The following is an 18,514-nucleotide window of genomic DNA, read 5'->3' as shown; positions in this document are numbered from 1 at the left end:
AGGAAGCAGACACTAGATAAGTATTAGTTGAATGAATCTTAATTGATCCATTTTTATAGCACTCAACCTGGATTTTCTAAGTAAATGACACCAGTGACGAGGACCATGATGTTCACAAGACAGTGCTTATTCAAAATGCAAGAATGGATGAAGTTTGGTTCTTGCCCTTAGGACTGGGAGGAAAGCATGTGCACAGATAATACGAGGCAGAATGTGACAAGTATTAACAGAGTGACAAGTGATATCAAGGTTCTGGGCGAGATGGAATTAAACCTGGGTGGGAGAATGAGAAAGTCTTTGTGAAGGAGGTGACCTCTGGGGAACATCTCAAAGGCAGAGTAGAAATTCACTGGGCAGAAATGAAGGGTGACCAACCAGAAAGAAAGAACAATAAGAAGGAAAGCGTGAAGATGGAAGGAAACATCTGGAAGCTCCGGGTAGTCCGTTTCATCCGTATCATGGGAGACATAGGTATACGACCTTGAGTGCTAGATTGAGGCGCTCTGAATAAGTAGACAATGAGCAGCTAGTGGTAGTTTTGAAACAAGATAAGCGGCATGAAGATTAATATGAAAGCAATGTGGAAATAAGCCAGAATTGAGAGAACAGAGGCATTTAGAGTCTAATTGGGAAGTAGGAAGGCTTCTGGGAGAAGATAAGTAAAAAATGAAGGCTTGAGTAACAGCAAGGGGGACACAGGCAAGGGAATGGAATCAAAAGGTAGTGTAGAGGCAAAAACTACGAACTCTGGCAACTGATGTGGTGTCACAAACAGGAACAGGAGCATCAGGAAGAGAAAAAGGAGCTGCTTTCGAGGCTGGGGTGCCTACCGCATGAATGCCTGGGTCACACTGAAGGTAAGCAGCTGAAGACCCACCACCCTAACGCATCTCTCCCCTCCATAGGCATCGAGGATCCTAGAACAGGGGTCCGGGCCAGCACATGCTCCCACCTGAGGCTTTCTACCACACGCGGGGATATCTGAGACCCTCTTGACGTCTGGCTCCATTTCCCATTGCTCAGTCATTCCAACAGAGCAAACACAAGTGCTTCCCATCAAGAGGCACCTTTCTCACCACGGCCGAGTACAAGACATCCTACCTTCACCTCCACAGCTCTGCCAGTCTCGTCCCGATGCTGCACTTGGCAGAGCAGAATGTGTGTTCTTGCTGTTTGTCTTTTGCTGTTCATGGAAATGGTTTTCTTGTTTTATGGATTTTAAAGTAATATAAAATTCAAAAAATAAAACAATACACATATTGCAATAAAAAATGTGGATGACAGGGGTGCCTGGGTGGCTCAGTTGGTTAAGCGTCCAACTTCAGTGCAGGCCATGATCTCACAGTTTGTGGGTTCGAACCCTGCATTGGGCTCTGCACTGACAGTGCGGGGGCTGCTTGGGATTCTCTCTCTTCCTCTCTCTCTCAAATAAACAAATAAACTTTTTAAAAAGTCCTTATTTGGGGCACCTGGGTGGTTCCAGTTGGTTGAGTGTCCGACTTCGGCTCAGGTCACAATCTCACGGCTCCTGAGTTTGAGCCTCACATCGGGCTCCGTGCTGACAGCTCAGAGCCTGGGGCCTGGTTTGGATTCTGTGTCTTGTTCTCTCTCTGCCCCTCCTATGATCATACTTTGCCTCTTAAAAGTGAATAAACATTAAAACAAAAACTTTTAAGCCCTTATTTAAAACAAATGTGGATGATGAAGTTGAAAACAACCTCAGAAAATAGAGCAAAAAGAGAGGAAAACAGGAGAGAAGTTAGTACAAAATAGGAGAGAAGGGGCTAGCGATCAAAGAAGTCCAATATCTGAAAAGTAGACATTCTAGGAAGAAAGAAAAGAGGAAGAGAATTGAAGGAAGAGAATGATCAAAAAATAATTCAAGAACGTTTTTCAGAACTCTGGACATAGTTTTCCAAATTAAAAGGTTACTGAATTCTCCAGTATCAAAGGACAAAAATGGACCTGTGTCCACAGACATCAGCCTACATTTCCAGAATGCTGAGGAAGACAGGCTTGCATACACTTCATTCACAATCCAGTCCTGCATACCCACCCCCACCCCTCCAGGGTCACCTCTCCCCAGGAAAATCCAGCCCGGCCTCCTTCCCACCCATCTCCCCCCAAATGTAAGTCAGATCAGGTCCCTCCTCTGTTTAAAACCTTCCATGGCCTACCCTGCTCTCAGAGTTAGAAAAATATATATAAAGAAAAGAGAGGAATAGGACTTTAAGACTACCTCTAAAATTGGATGACTCTCATGAGCATTAACATTTTTGAATGAATGGGTAAGGGATTCTGCTCTACAGCTATGAAAATGAAACTTTTGCTTCTTCCTACCTCTCTCTTCGAGGCTTGTGTTCTTTTCCCTTCTGGTTTGGCTTCAGTCTTCAATGCACAGCTTTGAATGCACATTGTTGGTCATATCAGTACTGTATGAATGGCTCTTGAATGGGATCTTTCATGGAAGAAGTCCTAACAAAATTTCAAAAGAGCAGTTGAGAAGTAGGTGAAGTTCCCATGTGAATCAAGAATCTCTCAACTCTCTATGGAGCTATGGTGAGAAAAAGAAGGCAACGTGGAATGTGGAACCCTTCTATTTGGTCAGGTTAGGTGTTCCAAATTTGCACTGGCCATCAGACTATATCATGAGTCTAGGAGGTAAGAACTTACATATTCCTATACAGAAGTTGATAAGGTAAATACAAAAAGTGCTCAATATATGTCTAACCAAACTGACTTGATGAAATGGACCTTCAGGTTATTCAAACGGATAAGCTTAGACTTTCAGGTTTGGTCTATTCAGTAAATACTGACTGAACACCTACTTTACTCGGACATTTTTCGTCAATAAAAAGCTAGAATAAGCCCATGCCCTCTTGCAGCTTATGTTCTCATGGGAGTGTCTGATAATAAATGAGGCAAGGTAGGGTAGGGATGCAGAGTGACAGGGTGAAGGTTGTGAGAAAGGAATTACTTTATTTAATGTTTATTTTTGAGAGAGAGAGAGAGAAACAGAGCGTGAGTGGGGGAGGGGCAGAATCCGAACCAGGCTCCAGGCTCTGAGCTGTCAGCACAGAGCCCCACGCGGGACTCTACCTCACCTCGTGAGATCATGACCTCAGCCAAAGTCAAACACTTAACCCACCGAACCACCCAGGCGCCCCAAGGGAATTACTTTAGATAGCGTGGTCATAGAGTCACTTTGGGGAGATAGATTCCATCTGAGACCTGAATAGTGAGAGGATCCAGCCATACAAAGACCAGGGAAGACCAGGCAGGAAAAAGAACAAGAGTAAAGGCTTAGAAGTGGAAACAAGGTAGTGTGTTAAAAAATAAAAAAGAGGGGCACCTGGGTGGCTTAGTCGGTGCCTGGGTGGCTCAGCCAATTGAGCATCTGACTTCAGCTCAGGTCATGATCTCACGGTTTGTGGGTTCGAGCCCCGCGTCAGGCTCTGTGCTGACAGCCAGCTTAGAGCCTGGAGCCTGTCTTTGAATTCTGTGTCTCCTTCCCCCTGACCCTCCCCTGCTCATGCTGTCTCTATCTCTCTCTCAAAAATAAATTAAAAGAACATTAAAATTTTTTTAATAAAAATAAATAAGTAAATAAATAAATAAATAAATAAGAACAAGGGGTGCCTGGGTGGCTCAGCCTGTTAAGCATCTGACTTTCGCTCAGGCCATGATCTTGTGGTTCATGAGTTCAAGCCCCGCATTGGGCTCTGTGCTGACAGCTCAGAGCCTGGAGCCTGCTTTGGATTCTGTGTCTTTCTCTCTTTCTCTCCCTCTCTCTCTCTCTCTCTCCCTCTCTCTCTCTCAAAAATAAATGTTTAAAAAAAAGAAAAAGGAATAGGAACTGGTTAGAACATAATAAAAAAAATGAGGAAGACAGTTCAAGATGAGATTGGAGAGGTAAGCAAGGCCAATAATATGTAAGGGCTGGGTAGGCCGTGGTCAAGGGTATGGATTTCTCTTCACATATGGGGAAATATTTTTCCAGAAAATTCTAAATAAGACTGCATATACTATTGTATTTACTCACCATCAACTGCCAAGAAACAAGAAATGAAATGAAATTTTTTTCAACTATTCTTTTATTTTAATTCAACCGTACAGTTGCTGAGCACATAAGGAAATTTTCTTTTATTCTTCTTGTTTAAAATATTTTTTTAATTTTTAAAAATTTATTTATACATTTATTTTTGAATTTATATCCAAGTTAGTTAGCAAATGGTGCAATAATGATTTCAGGAGTAGAGCCCAGTGACTTATCCCGTATGTATAACACCCAGTACTCATCCCAACAAGTGTCCTCCCTAAACCCCTCACCCATTTAGCCCATCCCCCTACCCACAACCCCTCCAGCAACGCTGTTTGTTCTCTGTATTTAAGACTCTCTTATGTTTTGTCCCCCTCTCTGTTTTTATATTATTTTTGCTTCCCTTCCCTTATGTTTACCTGTTTTGTATCTTAAATTCCTTATATGAGTGTAGTCAGATGATATTTGCCTTTCTCTGACTGGCTAAGGAAATTTCTTTCCTTCCTTCCTTCCTTCCTTCCTTCCTTCCTTCCTTCCTCCCTCCCTCCCTCCCTTCCTTATTTTTAAATGAGGATACAGTTCCACCACGTTCACGGCAAAAGAAAAGAGAATTCTTGATGAAGGAAGATCTTTTTCTCCTCCTGGGGCTGATCCACGTGAGTTGGGTCCTGAAAGCACACGATCGCTCCGCGTGCCCCCACAGGGCACGGCCAGCAGGGGCGCTGCAGGCTTCAGGCAAAATCGGCTCTATTCAAGCCAGCTGGTGTTGCAACCCCTGCGTTATTTCAAGACGCTTTTAAATTGTTCATGTTCTTCCCTCCCACTTTGGTATATATGCAGGTGCTTCTTTTTATCTTTTGCTCTTTATCAATCTTACCTCTGATGCCTCTACCTATTGAGTGTTAGGTTAGTGCCTCACCTAATTGAGGTGAGTGTTACCCATCAATGTAAGTGCAGGCTTCTTGTAAAAGCACTTGGTTAGGGGTTTGCCAGCCGACGTAAACCAAACCATTTACATTGATTCAAGGGATACATAAAGCTCAAAGTCATGGAGGAGCGTTTGCTAGTTAGGGCAAGGGTAATGGTACAACTGAGACGCAACTATTTCACTCAGAGGCTTTAAGGAACCCATTTTCCAGTGTCCCTTTTGCTGTAAGGCACAATTGCCCCACATAATGCAGGAATCAAAAATTGCCAAAAGGAATAAAGCCAAAACCGAGTATACTGGCTATCCAGATAGAATGCTCGGCGGTAATATCCACCTGCCATTTAGCCCGGCTGCTTAATAAAATACTCCACTAAAATGCAATTCTTCTTAAACACATACCATTTAAGTCCATAAAACTGAGATGTCTTAAAAATGGTGAAGTCTTTTTTTTTAATTCACAATACCAAAATGCTGCATGTATTCTGAGTCAAGGGAGTCTCTGGTCTTGTGAACAATTCTATCACAATGTGTTTCCTCCTCAAGTCAGTGTGTAGACAGATCGTGTGCTAAAATCTTGTCTTAACCTCACAGTTGTTCTCTCTTTCCCACGCTGGATCGATCAATAATCCGTGCTTGCTATTACTTGTTCTACCTCCAAATCTCTAATCAAATCCATGCCTTCCACCTCCACCGCCTTAATTCGAGCCCTTATCTCCCATACAAACTATTCCAAGAGCCTCCAACCAAAAACTCCTCCTGATTGCCCTGAGCAGGTTCAAAAGTCACCTCCCGTAGGAAGATTCCCCAGCTCTCCATTCATGATTGAATACTCCACTTGCTTTGCCCCAATAACCTCTAGTACACGCCGCTCTTACCACATGGACTACCCCCTACTGCAGTGCCGTCAAAGATATGCACGCCACGGGTGTCGATTTAAATGTTCTAATAGCCTCATTAAAAAGGTAAAAAGAAATTGATGAATTTTCATAATACATTTTATTTAACCTGGTATATCCAAAATATTATCATTTCCACGTGTAGTCCATATAAAACATACAATATTCTATAATTTTTCATTTTAATTCTTCAAAATCCAATGTGTATTTTACACTTCGAGCATTTTTAAATTAGGTACTAAGTTGTCATCAAAAATAACTGATCTATATTTACCTGTCATAAAATTTACAGATGAAAAAATACAGCCTTATACCCACATTGTTCCAAACCTACTTGAAAGTTTTATCATAACTGCATCAAGTATCAGCTTTTTCAAAAAAGACTTGTGGGGTCCCTGGGTGGCTCAGTCGGTTAGGCATCCAATTCTTGATTTCAGCTCAGGTCAAAATTTGCAGTCGTGAGATCAAGACCCCATCAGCGTCTGTGCTGAGCATGGAGTCTGCTTAAGATTCTCTCTCTCTGCCTCTCTCCTCTGCTTGCGTACTTTCTCTGTCTCAAATTTCAAAAAAAAAAAAAAAGACTTGTGCCCTTTTTTTTCTTTGTCCCTGGCATACAGTAAATTCATTTCCAGCGTACAAAATAAGGATGGGTATTCGTATACACGGTGAAATGATTACCACTGTGAGTCTAATTACCTATCATTTGTCACCTTACAAAGTTAATACAATGTTATTGACTATATGCCCCATGCTGTACCTGACATCAACTTTTTAATTTCAAGTCAAATTAACATTTCAAAGTCAGTTCCTCAGTCATACTGGCTACGTTTCAAATGCTCACCAGCCCAACATGCAGCTATTGGCTATGATATTGGGCAGGGTAGCAATACTGCAGTTAGTGTGTATGTCTGTCTTCCCCAGTAAATCGGACCGTGTCTAATTTACTATGTCATCCCCATTGCCTAGTTTGAGGTTTGGCATGTAAATGGTGCTTTATGAAAGTTTGTTGACTAGATAAAGAAAAATACACGTGGGAATCACTTGACTCTATCACAATGTTAAATCAAGAACACTCTCTGTGAGGAATGGAAGCAGCACACACAAGCACAGGCCTGCGCGAAAACTCATCAAGCCTTTGTATATTTGATTGGTCACTGATCCCTTTAATAGTAACGATTACTTCAGACCTACTAATCCCCCTTTTTGTGCACTCACTGTTCTTTCCTCCTTCCCTTGATACATGTACGGGTTTGCCTCACAATTCGCTGTTCATAAGACATTCTCCAGTTCCTTCTCTATCTGGGTCTTGCCTTCTAAAATGGTATCTTAAGCTTCCGGAGATAGACATCATTCCTTGTACTCTGTAACCATCATCACACGTGGCCTAATGGCAATAAGAAAGTACAAGAATTAAATAGATGACACATCATCGATTCTCAGATGCCTTCTTTTTCAGCGAAGCCTTTCCTGATCGATCCTAGAAGCCCAGCCTCTCTGCACTCACATTTGCACCACGGTCTCTACGTAGCTGGGACCAGGGACCTCCCGGCACCACCGGTTCCTGTCTACGTGCCACACTGTGTTCTGCACTCTGCACTCTGCACCTGTCCCCTGGCAGGGCGGCTGGGGCTGAGGTCGTGGGCAGGCCAGGAGGTCCCCGAGCGCCGGGAGCAGAGGGTGCCCACGTGGGACGGCTGAAACCCAAGCAGTTGCCAGAGGAGAGGGGCCAGAGGGATGGGAAAAATAGGTGAAGGAGGCTGGGAGATACAGGCTTCTGGTGACAGCAATGAGAGGCACAGCGTAGGGAACACAGTCAGTGTAGACAGTGTAGTAGGATTGTACTGTGACACATGGTAACTACACTTGTCATGAGCGGAGCGTAATGTACAAACTCTCGAATCACTATGTTGTACACCTAAAACTAACATCACATTGTGTGCCAACTACACTCAAATTTTAAAAAAAATTTTTTTAATTAAAAAAGCAAAAAAAATGGGCCCTTCTGTAGGTGTCACTTCCTGTCCCCCTCTGCCACTTCCATCTCTCCCACTTGCCACGGGATTCAGCACACTGTGACAGAAGAGAACCCTGTAAGTGCAGAGATCTCTTTGGTCTTCTTGGTTACATCTCCCTACAGACCAACACCCTGATCGATCAACACACAAGTACATTTCCACAAAGGGAATTCTAGCAGGTCCACCTTTTATTCCAATGTTGCTTGAATAACAACACGATAAACAACAACACAAAGGTGTCTTGGTGACTCAGTCGTGGGGATCCTCTAAGTCTGTGTTGGTGACCTGCCTCTGCTGCTTGGACAGCTGTGTGAGCGCGTCTATCTCCGCAGGAGTGAACTTGGGGGTTAGCATCACAGCATCATAATCAAATTCTTCATCAAGTGAGAAGGGCTGAACTTCATCTCCAAGTACCTGTAAGAGGTCATAAAGGAGAAAAATCCTATAATCACTGGAAAAAGTTGAAAACATAAACTCCCTATTAATATTTAATTCAATTTTTTTTTAACTTCAGCACTCTCCGCTGATTAAGCTGTTTTTAAGTAAAGGAATAAATTCAATTATTCAATCTGACCTAATTTAAGTTTCTTAATATGCCCCATTTGTACCATCCTGCATCTGAATGCATATCATTAACTAATTCCGCCCATGGCAAGAATCAGAAAGCCTCTCTTGCACACAGTCATTACATTTTTACCACTTGTACTGTTAGGGCTAGAAGCACATGGAAAAACTAAGAGTTACACTAGAGAAGATATACCTTAAGATTTTGATCAACCTTAAATATACATTTACCATTTACTAAAAAAAAAATTTTTTTAATTAAAAAAAAAATTGTATCAGTAAAATAATTTTCAAGTTTATTTATTTATTTTTGAGAGACACAGAGACAGCATGAGCAGAAGAGGAGCAGAGAGAGGGAGAATCCCAAGCAGGCTCCTCACTGTCAGTACAGAGCCTGACACGAGGCTTGAACTCACGAAACCATGAGATCCATGACCTGAGCCGAAACCGCAAGTCAGGTGCTTAATCAAATGAGCCACCCAGGCATCCCTCAAAAAAATTATTTTCAAAGATAAAAATATTCTACACTCAATAAACTTATTTCTTCAGAAAACACCTATAACTCTTGGGCCAATAACATTGGGAATTAAAGCACTTATTATCGCTTAAAAATTCCAGGATCCCTTTTTCCTACCAAAAATGTTTTTTAAATTGTTTTAATTTTTATTTATTTTCAAGAGAGAGAGAGAGAAGGAGGGAGGGAGGGAGACACAGAATCCAAAGTAGGCTCTAGGCTCTAAGCTGTCAGCACAGAGCCCAATGTGGGACTCAAACCCACAAACCTCGAGATCATGACCTGAGCCGAAGTTGGGCACTTCCAATCAACTGAGCCACCCAGGCACCCAATTTCCTACCAAGAATTTTTAAGCTTTTACAGAATTTATCTACAAGTCAGAGTAGCTGGAAAGCAATGTAATAATTTTGTATCTATTTATGCATAATCTGTGAGTTTTAAAGACTTCCTAAAGGAAGGTAGATAAAGAAGCATATTCTCCAATAAACAAAAAGAGAATTAATATCTTAAATCACATTGTATCACCCCTTAAATAGACTCTCCCAAAGCAAATGGTGTGTGATACAATGAAATTATCCAGCACCTCTCTGTAGCTCTGTAATCCATATGGTGATGCTAAAATAATTGAAAACCATGGTTTATGGAAGAATGAGGGGGAAAAAAATGCCCTGAAGCTATAATCAGCTTTAAATATTCTTGCATTCAAAATTATCTCATTGAGTGGATTTTGCAATGTTCTTGAAAATCAAGCGTGTAGCTTAGACACTATGTGTGCTGTTATTAAAGGTGAAACAACAAACACGAAAAGTGGGTATCTCCTATCTTTTTGGCAAGCTGCATCCTGCAGTGAGGGGCGCAGTGCTAGCAGCAATCACGCAGCCATCCACCGTCCTTTCTCTGTAAAACCAGCAAGAGAACACATTTCAGAGACGTGCTCATTTCCTCTTTATGTGAAAGTGTCTGCGTGCTTTCCTGACAAAAGTAATGATGGGAGCTGCTGCGGGCTGAGTTCCCACCGTGTGCCAGCCCCAGAACCAGGGACAGTGTGGGCATTAGCAGTCATCTTCAAATAGGCCATCTACTGAAGCTCTAAAAGACGAGGGCACTTGCCCAAGGCTACACAATTAGTAAGGGAGAGAAGCAAGATTTGAATCCAGGGCAATCTGCTTGAGAACAAACTTTACCTTTTCAACAAAAATAGCAGTAGGAATCAACCTGGAGCTTTTCACTAAGCCAAGTCATGGCTCCTTGGAAGAAAAGACCTTTTCTAAACAAGCTATGCAATTCTCATAGCTTCTCATCAAAAACGCATTCCAGGCTCCATGTAATAGCATGATTGTCCTGAAGGAGCTGCTGTACACAGGATGTCCATCAGTCTGCAGGGTAACTGATCTGTCCATTTTGGTCTCTTTCTAAGATTAAATTTACCATCACAATTAACATGACAGAGGGATAATACTGTTAACAGCTCGAATGAGGAAACGTATCAACAATGACACAATATGTTCATTTCTGAACATCAGCAGCCTGATCATTTCCACCTAGATCAGTAGTAAGCACCGGGGCTGGCCACACCGTGTCCTGAGCTGATTCCAACAGATCCTGGGAGAGGATGAGGAGGAGCCCCATCTCTACCAATGCATCCAGCCTGATGAGATTCTTGCTGCCCTCTCATGCCCAGTTAAAGTCCTGGCATCTACTTGTCGACCAAGTTTCAGGCTGCAAGTACCCCTATGTGCCCACTGCTCTAGGAATTTGAATGCCCCTGCCCTCCGCTGGTCTCTAAAGCCTACCTAAACCTTACAAGCCATTCTCATTACGTTAGCAGTCACTTTGCCTTCACCCGCCTCCCTGGAAGGCAGTTGCAAAGGAGACAAATCCCTTCGCTGTGCTAAAACCCCAGTAGTGCCAGACCACGCGCCTCACATTCCCCCTACATAACATGAACAACTCTCACGTTCCCATCCCCCCTTTAGTTGCTCCCTCCACGAACACTTATTGAATGTGTAATGTGTATTAAAGATGGGGAATGCAAGGATGAAAACAGCAAAATCTGTGTCCACAAACACTGTGTCTTCCCAACTTCAGGGAGAAGAGACAAGCGAATGATTGCAACATCATGTGCCATGCTCTCCAATAGAGAAATGCAAACCAGGTTACAGAAGCACAGAGGGGAAGCGCTGAAGCCCACCTTCCCTTCACTGAGTCTTGCCACTCTCCGGAAAATCCTACTTGCCTCCCCGCTCATCACTTCACTCATGACCCACCTTGTATTAGACAGAGGAAGGCTTGCATGGTGGGTTTCACTCCCATAGCTAACTTAGCTCTACATATGGCCCAACCCATCACTTCCTTATTCCCTAAGGTCCCAACATATCTTGCAGCCATAATATCCAACATTATGGTACTAGAGATGTAGAAGCTTATCCTTGAGTGGAAAAATCTTATTCTCCTTTAAGGTTTTTTTTTTTAAATACACTTAAATTTTTCTCTGTTGTGGAGCATAATTCTTTTCATCAATCATTTGGTATTAACCAAAACAATAGCAAGGAATAACGTTTTTAGCTAGTCAATAAATTTGATGCCAACAGCAGAGTTATTCATTTATAATACACTTAAAGTTATAAAAGCATACTTAAAAACATAAATTTCTTCACCTAGAAACTAAGTTATTAACGGTAGCTGTTGTTGGATTAATTCCCCAGGCAATCAGTTACATGCTGAAATATAAAGGCAAGAAACCAAGAATAGCAGTAACTGTTTTAAAAAAAGAATGGACTAATTTCATATTTGCAATGCCATAATGTGATGGTACTCGAGACATTTTAAACCATTTGAGGATATCACTGTAATGTGGCCAGTACATCCCTGATTCAAAAATGTCAGAGGATGAGCCTTCCATTCTTTCCACAAACACTATGTTCCTATTAAATTCTAGGGATTGTGCTTGGTGCTGAGGATGCAAAGATGAAGACTTGTATGAAATCACAGAAAAAGGAGATAGACATTTAAACAAGTTATATAGTAAAATACCGTAAGTACAAATCACACAGTTAGGGGGTACTGGGGACAAAGAAGTGATACCTAGCCCAGCCCAGACTGGAAGGCAACGGGGAGGAATCATAGACGGCTTCCTGGCATAGGAGATATCTAAGCAGAATCTTAAAGGGTAATGTTAGTTAACAAGGTTGAGGGAAGAAGAACTTTGCAGATAAGGAGAGTTCTAGAGAGCAGGCCAAGGAAATAAGACACAAAGTTTCACATGTGAGGCTCTGCAAACAGTTCAGTGTCAAGGCAGAAGCAAGAGACAAAGATGGTGCCCGATCATGCTGGTGGAATATGTTGTTTATCCTAGAGATGATGAAGTCACTGAAGGAGTTTTTCTGAAAGCAAAGTAGATACTTGGCCATCGGTGCATGTCAGGTAAATTCCTTCATTCATTCACATTTTCACTGAGCACCTACAATGAGACGATGCTGGACAGATAGGTTTGCACAAGACAGAAAGATGCCCGGCCCTCTTGGGAGATTATGTCTAGATTGAGGATTACAGAGGGTAGATCTGGAGTCAGGGAGGCCAGGTAGGAGCCTGCTGTAACAGTCCAATGAGAACAGAAGGTGAGAACAGGAAGCTGAGGGCAGAGATGTGAAAATATCAGAAAGTAAAACTGGCAGCACTTGATGGCTGATACGGATATGGAAAGGGAAGGAGGGGATGAACGCTTGAAGGCGAGCAGGTAAAGAAAGATACGCTGTTTTTAGCATGCTGACTTGAAGGGACCGAAAGGAATCCAGACAGAGACAACAACCGGCGACTGAAAACAGGAAGCTGAAGCTTGGGAGAAGGTCTGAGGCTGGAGATAGATTTGGAGACGCAAGCGCAGAAGGCAGCGGCCTAGAGATGAAAATGGATGCGTGTATGTAAGTGGGAAGAGGTCTGAGCAACACGGACTCATCAGGGATGGACGGAGGGAACCCCCCAACGGAGGTGGGGAAAGAACACACAGAAACGCACAGAGAATCTGTGGGGAGCACTGAGGTGAGGCCGATAGGACCAGGACCCAGCACGGTGGAGAGAACAGGGTAGAGAGATCTGTTAAAATAAAGACCCAGAAGTGTCCATTGGGATCTGGCAGTTGGAGAGTAACTGGGACCTTGATTCTGTGTACATCCAGCCAGGTGACTGGAGCTGAAGACACTGTGCAGGGTACTGAATGAGGGAGGACGGGGAAGGAAGCAGCTAGTCTAATAGTTTCTAAGTCTAGATGAGAACAGAAGGAGATTAGAGGCAAAGGCCTGAGGTAAGGAGAAGGCTGTTTTTCCTTTCCCTTTGTTTCATTTCATTCCATCAAGGATGCAAGAGACTTGAGCACATTTACACGTTGAGGAGAATGAACCACTAGAGAAGAAAAGGGAGAGGGGCCCTACCATGTTATTAAACCAGAAAAAAACACTCTCAGGAGGTAATGAGGTGTTTTGTTTCTTTATTTGTAAATTCAATACTTACTGCGTGTCTACCATATGCATAGCACTGAACTTGGCACTACTTCCTACCTTTCTGCTCGTTCATAAAAAGTATGCTTATGAAGACACACATCAGCGAATTCAAAGTCCTCACGGACAAGTGGCTCATAGGTAATTCAAAGCAGATGTACACTGCAATTCAGAAGACATCACTGTGATCTTCTAAATGGAAGCTTTTAAACTACAGTAAAAGTTGCAATTCCACGCATTTCAGTGGCAAACACTGGAAATCTCTTCCTTCGGGTTAGGTTCATTTCAGGGGTCTAAGCTATACAACTCCAAGGTTTGGGGATTACAAACTGAAATTCTGATTTATTTCAAAGAGAAGAATTTGTGCAATGGAAAACCAAATCTCCTGCTACAAAAAAGAAAACAACTGTGAATTAAGTTATTAACTTGTTATTTTTGCCTAAGGGAGCTGAGAGGAAATACGTGGATTTGAGGGGTCTCATTTCAAATCTAATTGAAATCTTTTCGTAGCCTCTCGGGGAATAGAATTTGCACACTGTTAGAAAACAGCCCGTTTCCTTAAAATTGCTCGTGTGACTTATTCTAAGAGAGACCCTGTTACAGGAGGAATCATTTTCATTCATAGTACCACACAGGCAAATTAAAGAAAACAGAACTAATGCTCAAATCAATAAGAGCAGCATTTAGCTGTAGGCTATCTTACAAACTAATATAGTAAATAAACCGTCTTTATAGGTGAAAAAATTTAGAGTCCCATTATGCATTAGAAAAACAGGAGACCTCCCGTGGAAATACTACAAAAGTTTCTTCTATGAGGAGCAACACACAATTTTTCGTCTTCCTAATATGGATTTTTTTTTCTCTATAAAGCTATCTAAAATTCATCAAAACAGAATAACTAAGGCAAGAGGGTATTCACAAATAGAAAATGGAAGGTTCTTGGAAAACATTTGACTCTAAGGGGGAGAGGCGTATGTATAAAACCCAGCAATAAAATTCAGAAAAAATTAAATTGTTCTAATCTGTATCAGGAAGTTGTGGCCTCTTCTTAGGCAATTAAGAGGAAGTCAAGACATTTTCATCTTTTGACACTGAAGTCACAGAAATCAGCTATCGTTTCGGGCCCCCAGAAGTCCCTTAGTAGATCCTTACAAGACATATTTGCTAGAAATTGATTACTGTGATCTTTTCCTGGCAGTGGGTGCCTTAAATATGATTAAGGCTGTTAAACCAAGGCAGAGTTGGTGCACTATTATGATTCTAGACATTTCTGAAAAGTTTCTCTTACAGGTAGTGGTTAGAAATAAAAATGCCAACCAAAATATTCTAGATATTCGAAAAAACAGCCAAAGTTCTTCATCTCTGTTTCAGAAGTTCGCCAACACAAAAATTGTTCACATCATTTTGATTCCAACATTTTAAAAGTGTTCACATTTTCTGGGAAGAAATCGATACCTTTTAAAGATACCATCATATACAAGATTTTAACTTGCATTTTTACTGGCTATTTGATAGATTCTAAGAATCGTTCAGTTTCTGTAACAATTTTATAACAATTTTATAACAATCCCTATAGTGGCACTAGGTACCATGACCACTGGCTGGTCCAGTCATTTGTATGGTCACAACTGAAGTCAAGAGTGTGAACAAGTCTTTAAAGGAAACTGATTCCTGCGAGATATAACACTGCAATTTTATTTCTTATTACTCAGAGAAAGCAATCTGTAATTCAAAAAGCACATTGAAAAGTGGTTGTCCCGACCAGTTTATCTGGTAACCAATTCGGGGGGCTAATATAAGCCTGCAAGCATCCTAGACCTACTTTTGTGCAGTCAGTAAACAAAAGTTCCATGAGAAAGAGGCAATTTAAAATCAAAATGTGTGGACTACCTTTGACTGAACGACTGCTTCCATAACAGAATATCTTCAGGTGACAAGACTAGTAGTAATTGAATGATCAAATAATCATTCCCTGGGGGTTTTATTACGAAGCAATAATAAAGAGCCCTTCACAGCTTCTTGTGGCTGATACTCTTTGATGCTGGAGTAAACAGGGTGATAAAGGTCCTTACCCAACACCACCGGTAGCCTGGGCTATGCGTGTTTATAAAGTATATGTAGAAGAGTTGCAAAGGACTGCAAAAGGCAACTTTCTAGATGTGCAAGTGGGAGAGCTGTGTGGCAGGGACACCATTCTCCCTGATAGTGAAGCACACGACTGGATGACCCTTCCTAACACGACCCTGCGCTCGATGGGAACATGCCAGTCTGTGGAGGTCAGGGGAATATGAGCAGAAATGAAGAGTCTTAGGGGAACAGCTGCTCCCATGCTCGCCTCCGCTGCCACTCCAGGTAGGGCACTCTCCTGATCTCGAACATACATGGGAGGACAATGTCCGGAGGCATAGTACGGATCCAGAGAGAAGGAATCTGGGCCTCTGATGACCCCAGAGAATGGTGCCAAATGCTCACTTTAAAGCTTTTCCATAAACAGTGTGGAGGTTCCTCAAAAAATTAACAATAGAACTGCCCTATGACCCAGCAAGAGCACTGCTAGCAATTTACCCAAGGGATACAGCAGTGCTGATGCATAGGGGCACATGTACCCCAATGTTCATAGCAGCACTCTCAACAATAGCTAAAACATGGAAAGAGCCTAAGTGTCCATCAACTGACGAATGGATCAAGAAGATGTGGTTTATCTATACGATGGAATACTACATGGCAATGAGAGAGAATGAAATCTGGCCATTTGTAGCAACATGGATGGAACTTGAGGGTTTTATGCTAAGTGAAATAAGTCAGGCAGAGAAGGAGAGATACCATATGTTTTCCCTTATAAGTGGAATGGGAGAAAGTTAACAGAGAACCATGAGGGAGGGGAAGGGGAAAAAAATAGTTGGGGAGAAAGAGGGAGGCAAACCATGAGAGACTCTTGAATGCCGAGAAAAAACTGAGGGCTGACGGGCGGCAGGGAGGGGAAGGGGGGTAATGGGCATGGAGGAGGGCACTTGTTGGGATGAGCACTGGGTGTTATGTGGAAACCAACTTGACAATAAACTATAAAAGGAAAAAAAAAAGGTTTCCCGTAGACTGTTGTATGAGAGACACAAAGTTCTATCTCTTTTCAGCTACTGAACTAATTGTTGGGATTCTCTGCGACAACACCTTGGCCTTACCTTAATGACCACAAGATGTTTATAGGACCTTGGAAACAAGAGTAAAAAGAAAATGGCCAGTCCAGACCAAAAAAGAGAGAATCTATTGCATAAGACCCCAGGCAACACTGTCCTGTAACATGGCATATATCATGAATTAAAAATAGTTTCCACATAAAAACATAATAGCTCTCTGTATTTTTAAAATTTTTTTCTAATGTTTATTTTTTAGAGAGAGAGACAGAATGCAAGCTCGGGAGGGGCAGAGAGAGAGGAAGACAAAGAATCCGAAGCAGGCTCCAGGCTCTGAGCTGTCAGCACAGAGCCCAACACAGTACTTGAACCCAAGAACCTCGAGATCATGACCTCAGCTGAAGTCAGGCGCTCAACCGTCTGAGCCACCCAGGTGCCCTGCTCTCTATGTTTAAAAGGAAGTACACCCATTAGAGATAGATGGCAGTCAGAGTGATGCAATTAAGCAACCTGAATTTAAAATTTTCCCCAATCTAAGAAAAATTAAAAAGCACATGGATATAGCAGCATTTCTCTGAAAAGACGAGTTACAAAATCAAGGCAATTTCAAAACCAATTGAACTCCCCGTGGAGTACCTCTTCCATTTGTTTCTGTGCTCCTCTCCCAATGGGCGCCAGCTCGACCCCGGAGGTGATGGGCTGGGCTCCGGAAGGAATGTAAGAAGGAACATGCATGCAGATGTCTTCCTCCACTTCTCCTGGAAGCAGCAGCAAATCTGTCGGAAACAAAATATTTCACTTGATCCTTTCACCAAGTTCACAATTGACCTAAATCACCTAGAAGCCTACAATAGCCAAAAGAATGAAGCAAAAATGCTCAAGTAAAGTAGGTTCCTTTCACAATGCTTGTCCTCATTTGGGGACTGGTCCAAGGGATTCCTTTTTATTAAATAGAAGTCATCGGTGCATTTATTTTTATCTTATTGTCCCAAGGTTACATTCCATCTAAAAGTTCTGGGAGAAGTATTGTTTAGGGAGTGACTTGCTCATGCCTCTCACCCCCAACCCTCTGCAGTTTCTACCTCTGCAGGAAAGTAAGCCAAGAAGATGCCTACTTTTCCCTCATCTCCCCATATTTTCCTAAGGGATGGAGAGACAGGAAATGGGAGGGCTGATTTCATCCCATAACACTCTGGCAATATTTCAAAATCTGTGTGTATTAAAAAAATAATAATGCCAGAAGGAAAGGACTTTAACTTTCAGCAGAAAAAATGAAACGCTCTGTCACAGACAAGATCCATGGTCTGATTTTTGACATTGCAAACAGTTTGTTTGTTTCCAGCTTGTTCAGTACCATGACAAGAATTCAATAACCAACCTGGGTTTTTTGATCTATCCACTGTAAGTAGATATGTTGCCTTATTTTTGCATGTGTGAAATAACATGGATGCATCACGGTCAGATCTTCCCCAACTTTATTTTTTTTAATGTTTATTCACCTTTGAGAGAGAGAGAGAAAGAGAGAGAGAGAGAGAGAGAGAGAGAGAGAAAGCAGGTAAGGAGGTAAGGGGCAGAGAGAGAGGGAGATACAGAATCTGAAGCAGGCTCCAGGCTCTGAGCTGTCAGCACAGAGCCGGATGCAGGGCTCCAACCCACTAACAGTGGGATCTTGACTTGAGCCGAAGTCGGATGCTTAACCGACTGAGCCATCACGGCGCCCCTTCCATAACTTTCTTTTAGGAGGGTAAAACAAAAAAAAGAAAGGAAGCACACCAGGCTTCCTTGTCAGTGTAAGCTTTCATAAGTCTAGACGGGCTGCTGGAGCCAGCCAATAACTTGCAGCTGGCTCAGGATGACGCTGCCTGCCACTCCATGATGATCCTAATGAAGACACTAATTAAGCTCTCAGTGGAAGTGATTAATTAACAACAGGC

The 18,514-nt window shown here is 42.3% G+C and overlaps 1 protein-coding gene across 5 annotated transcripts in view; it reads right to left on the bottom strand.

Annotated features, from left to right (window-relative positions):
* Positions 1 to 8,048: 8,048 nt before the first annotated feature.
* Positions 8,049 to 18,514, bottom strand: part of IFTAP (intraflagellar transport associated protein) — a 62,807-nt gene continuing 52,341 nt past the window's right edge. For all 5 annotated transcript variants that reach the window (XM_077777495.1, XM_077777500.1, XM_077777496.1 and 2 more), the window contains 2 exons: positions 17,217 to 17,356; positions 8,049 to 8,292 (listed from right to left, as the gene is read on the bottom strand). In XM_077777495.1, coding sequence (XP_077633621.1) covers positions 8,128 to 8,292; positions 17,217 to 17,356 — 305 coding nt within the window. In that variant the 3' untranslated portion in view covers positions 8,049 to 8,127. The remainder of the gene's footprint in view (positions 8,293 to 17,216; positions 17,357 to 18,514) is intronic.

The sequence above is a fragment of the Crocuta crocuta genome, unplaced genomic scaffold, assembly GCF_008692635.1.
Source record: "Crocuta crocuta isolate KB4526 unplaced genomic scaffold, BGI_CrCroc_1.0 scaffold384, whole genome shotgun sequence".
In the NCBI taxonomy this organism is placed as follows: domain Eukaryota; kingdom Metazoa; phylum Chordata; class Mammalia; order Carnivora; family Hyaenidae; genus Crocuta; species Crocuta crocuta.
Note: the sequence above shows the minus strand (reverse complement) of the source record. Positions and strands in the feature narration are given on the sequence as shown.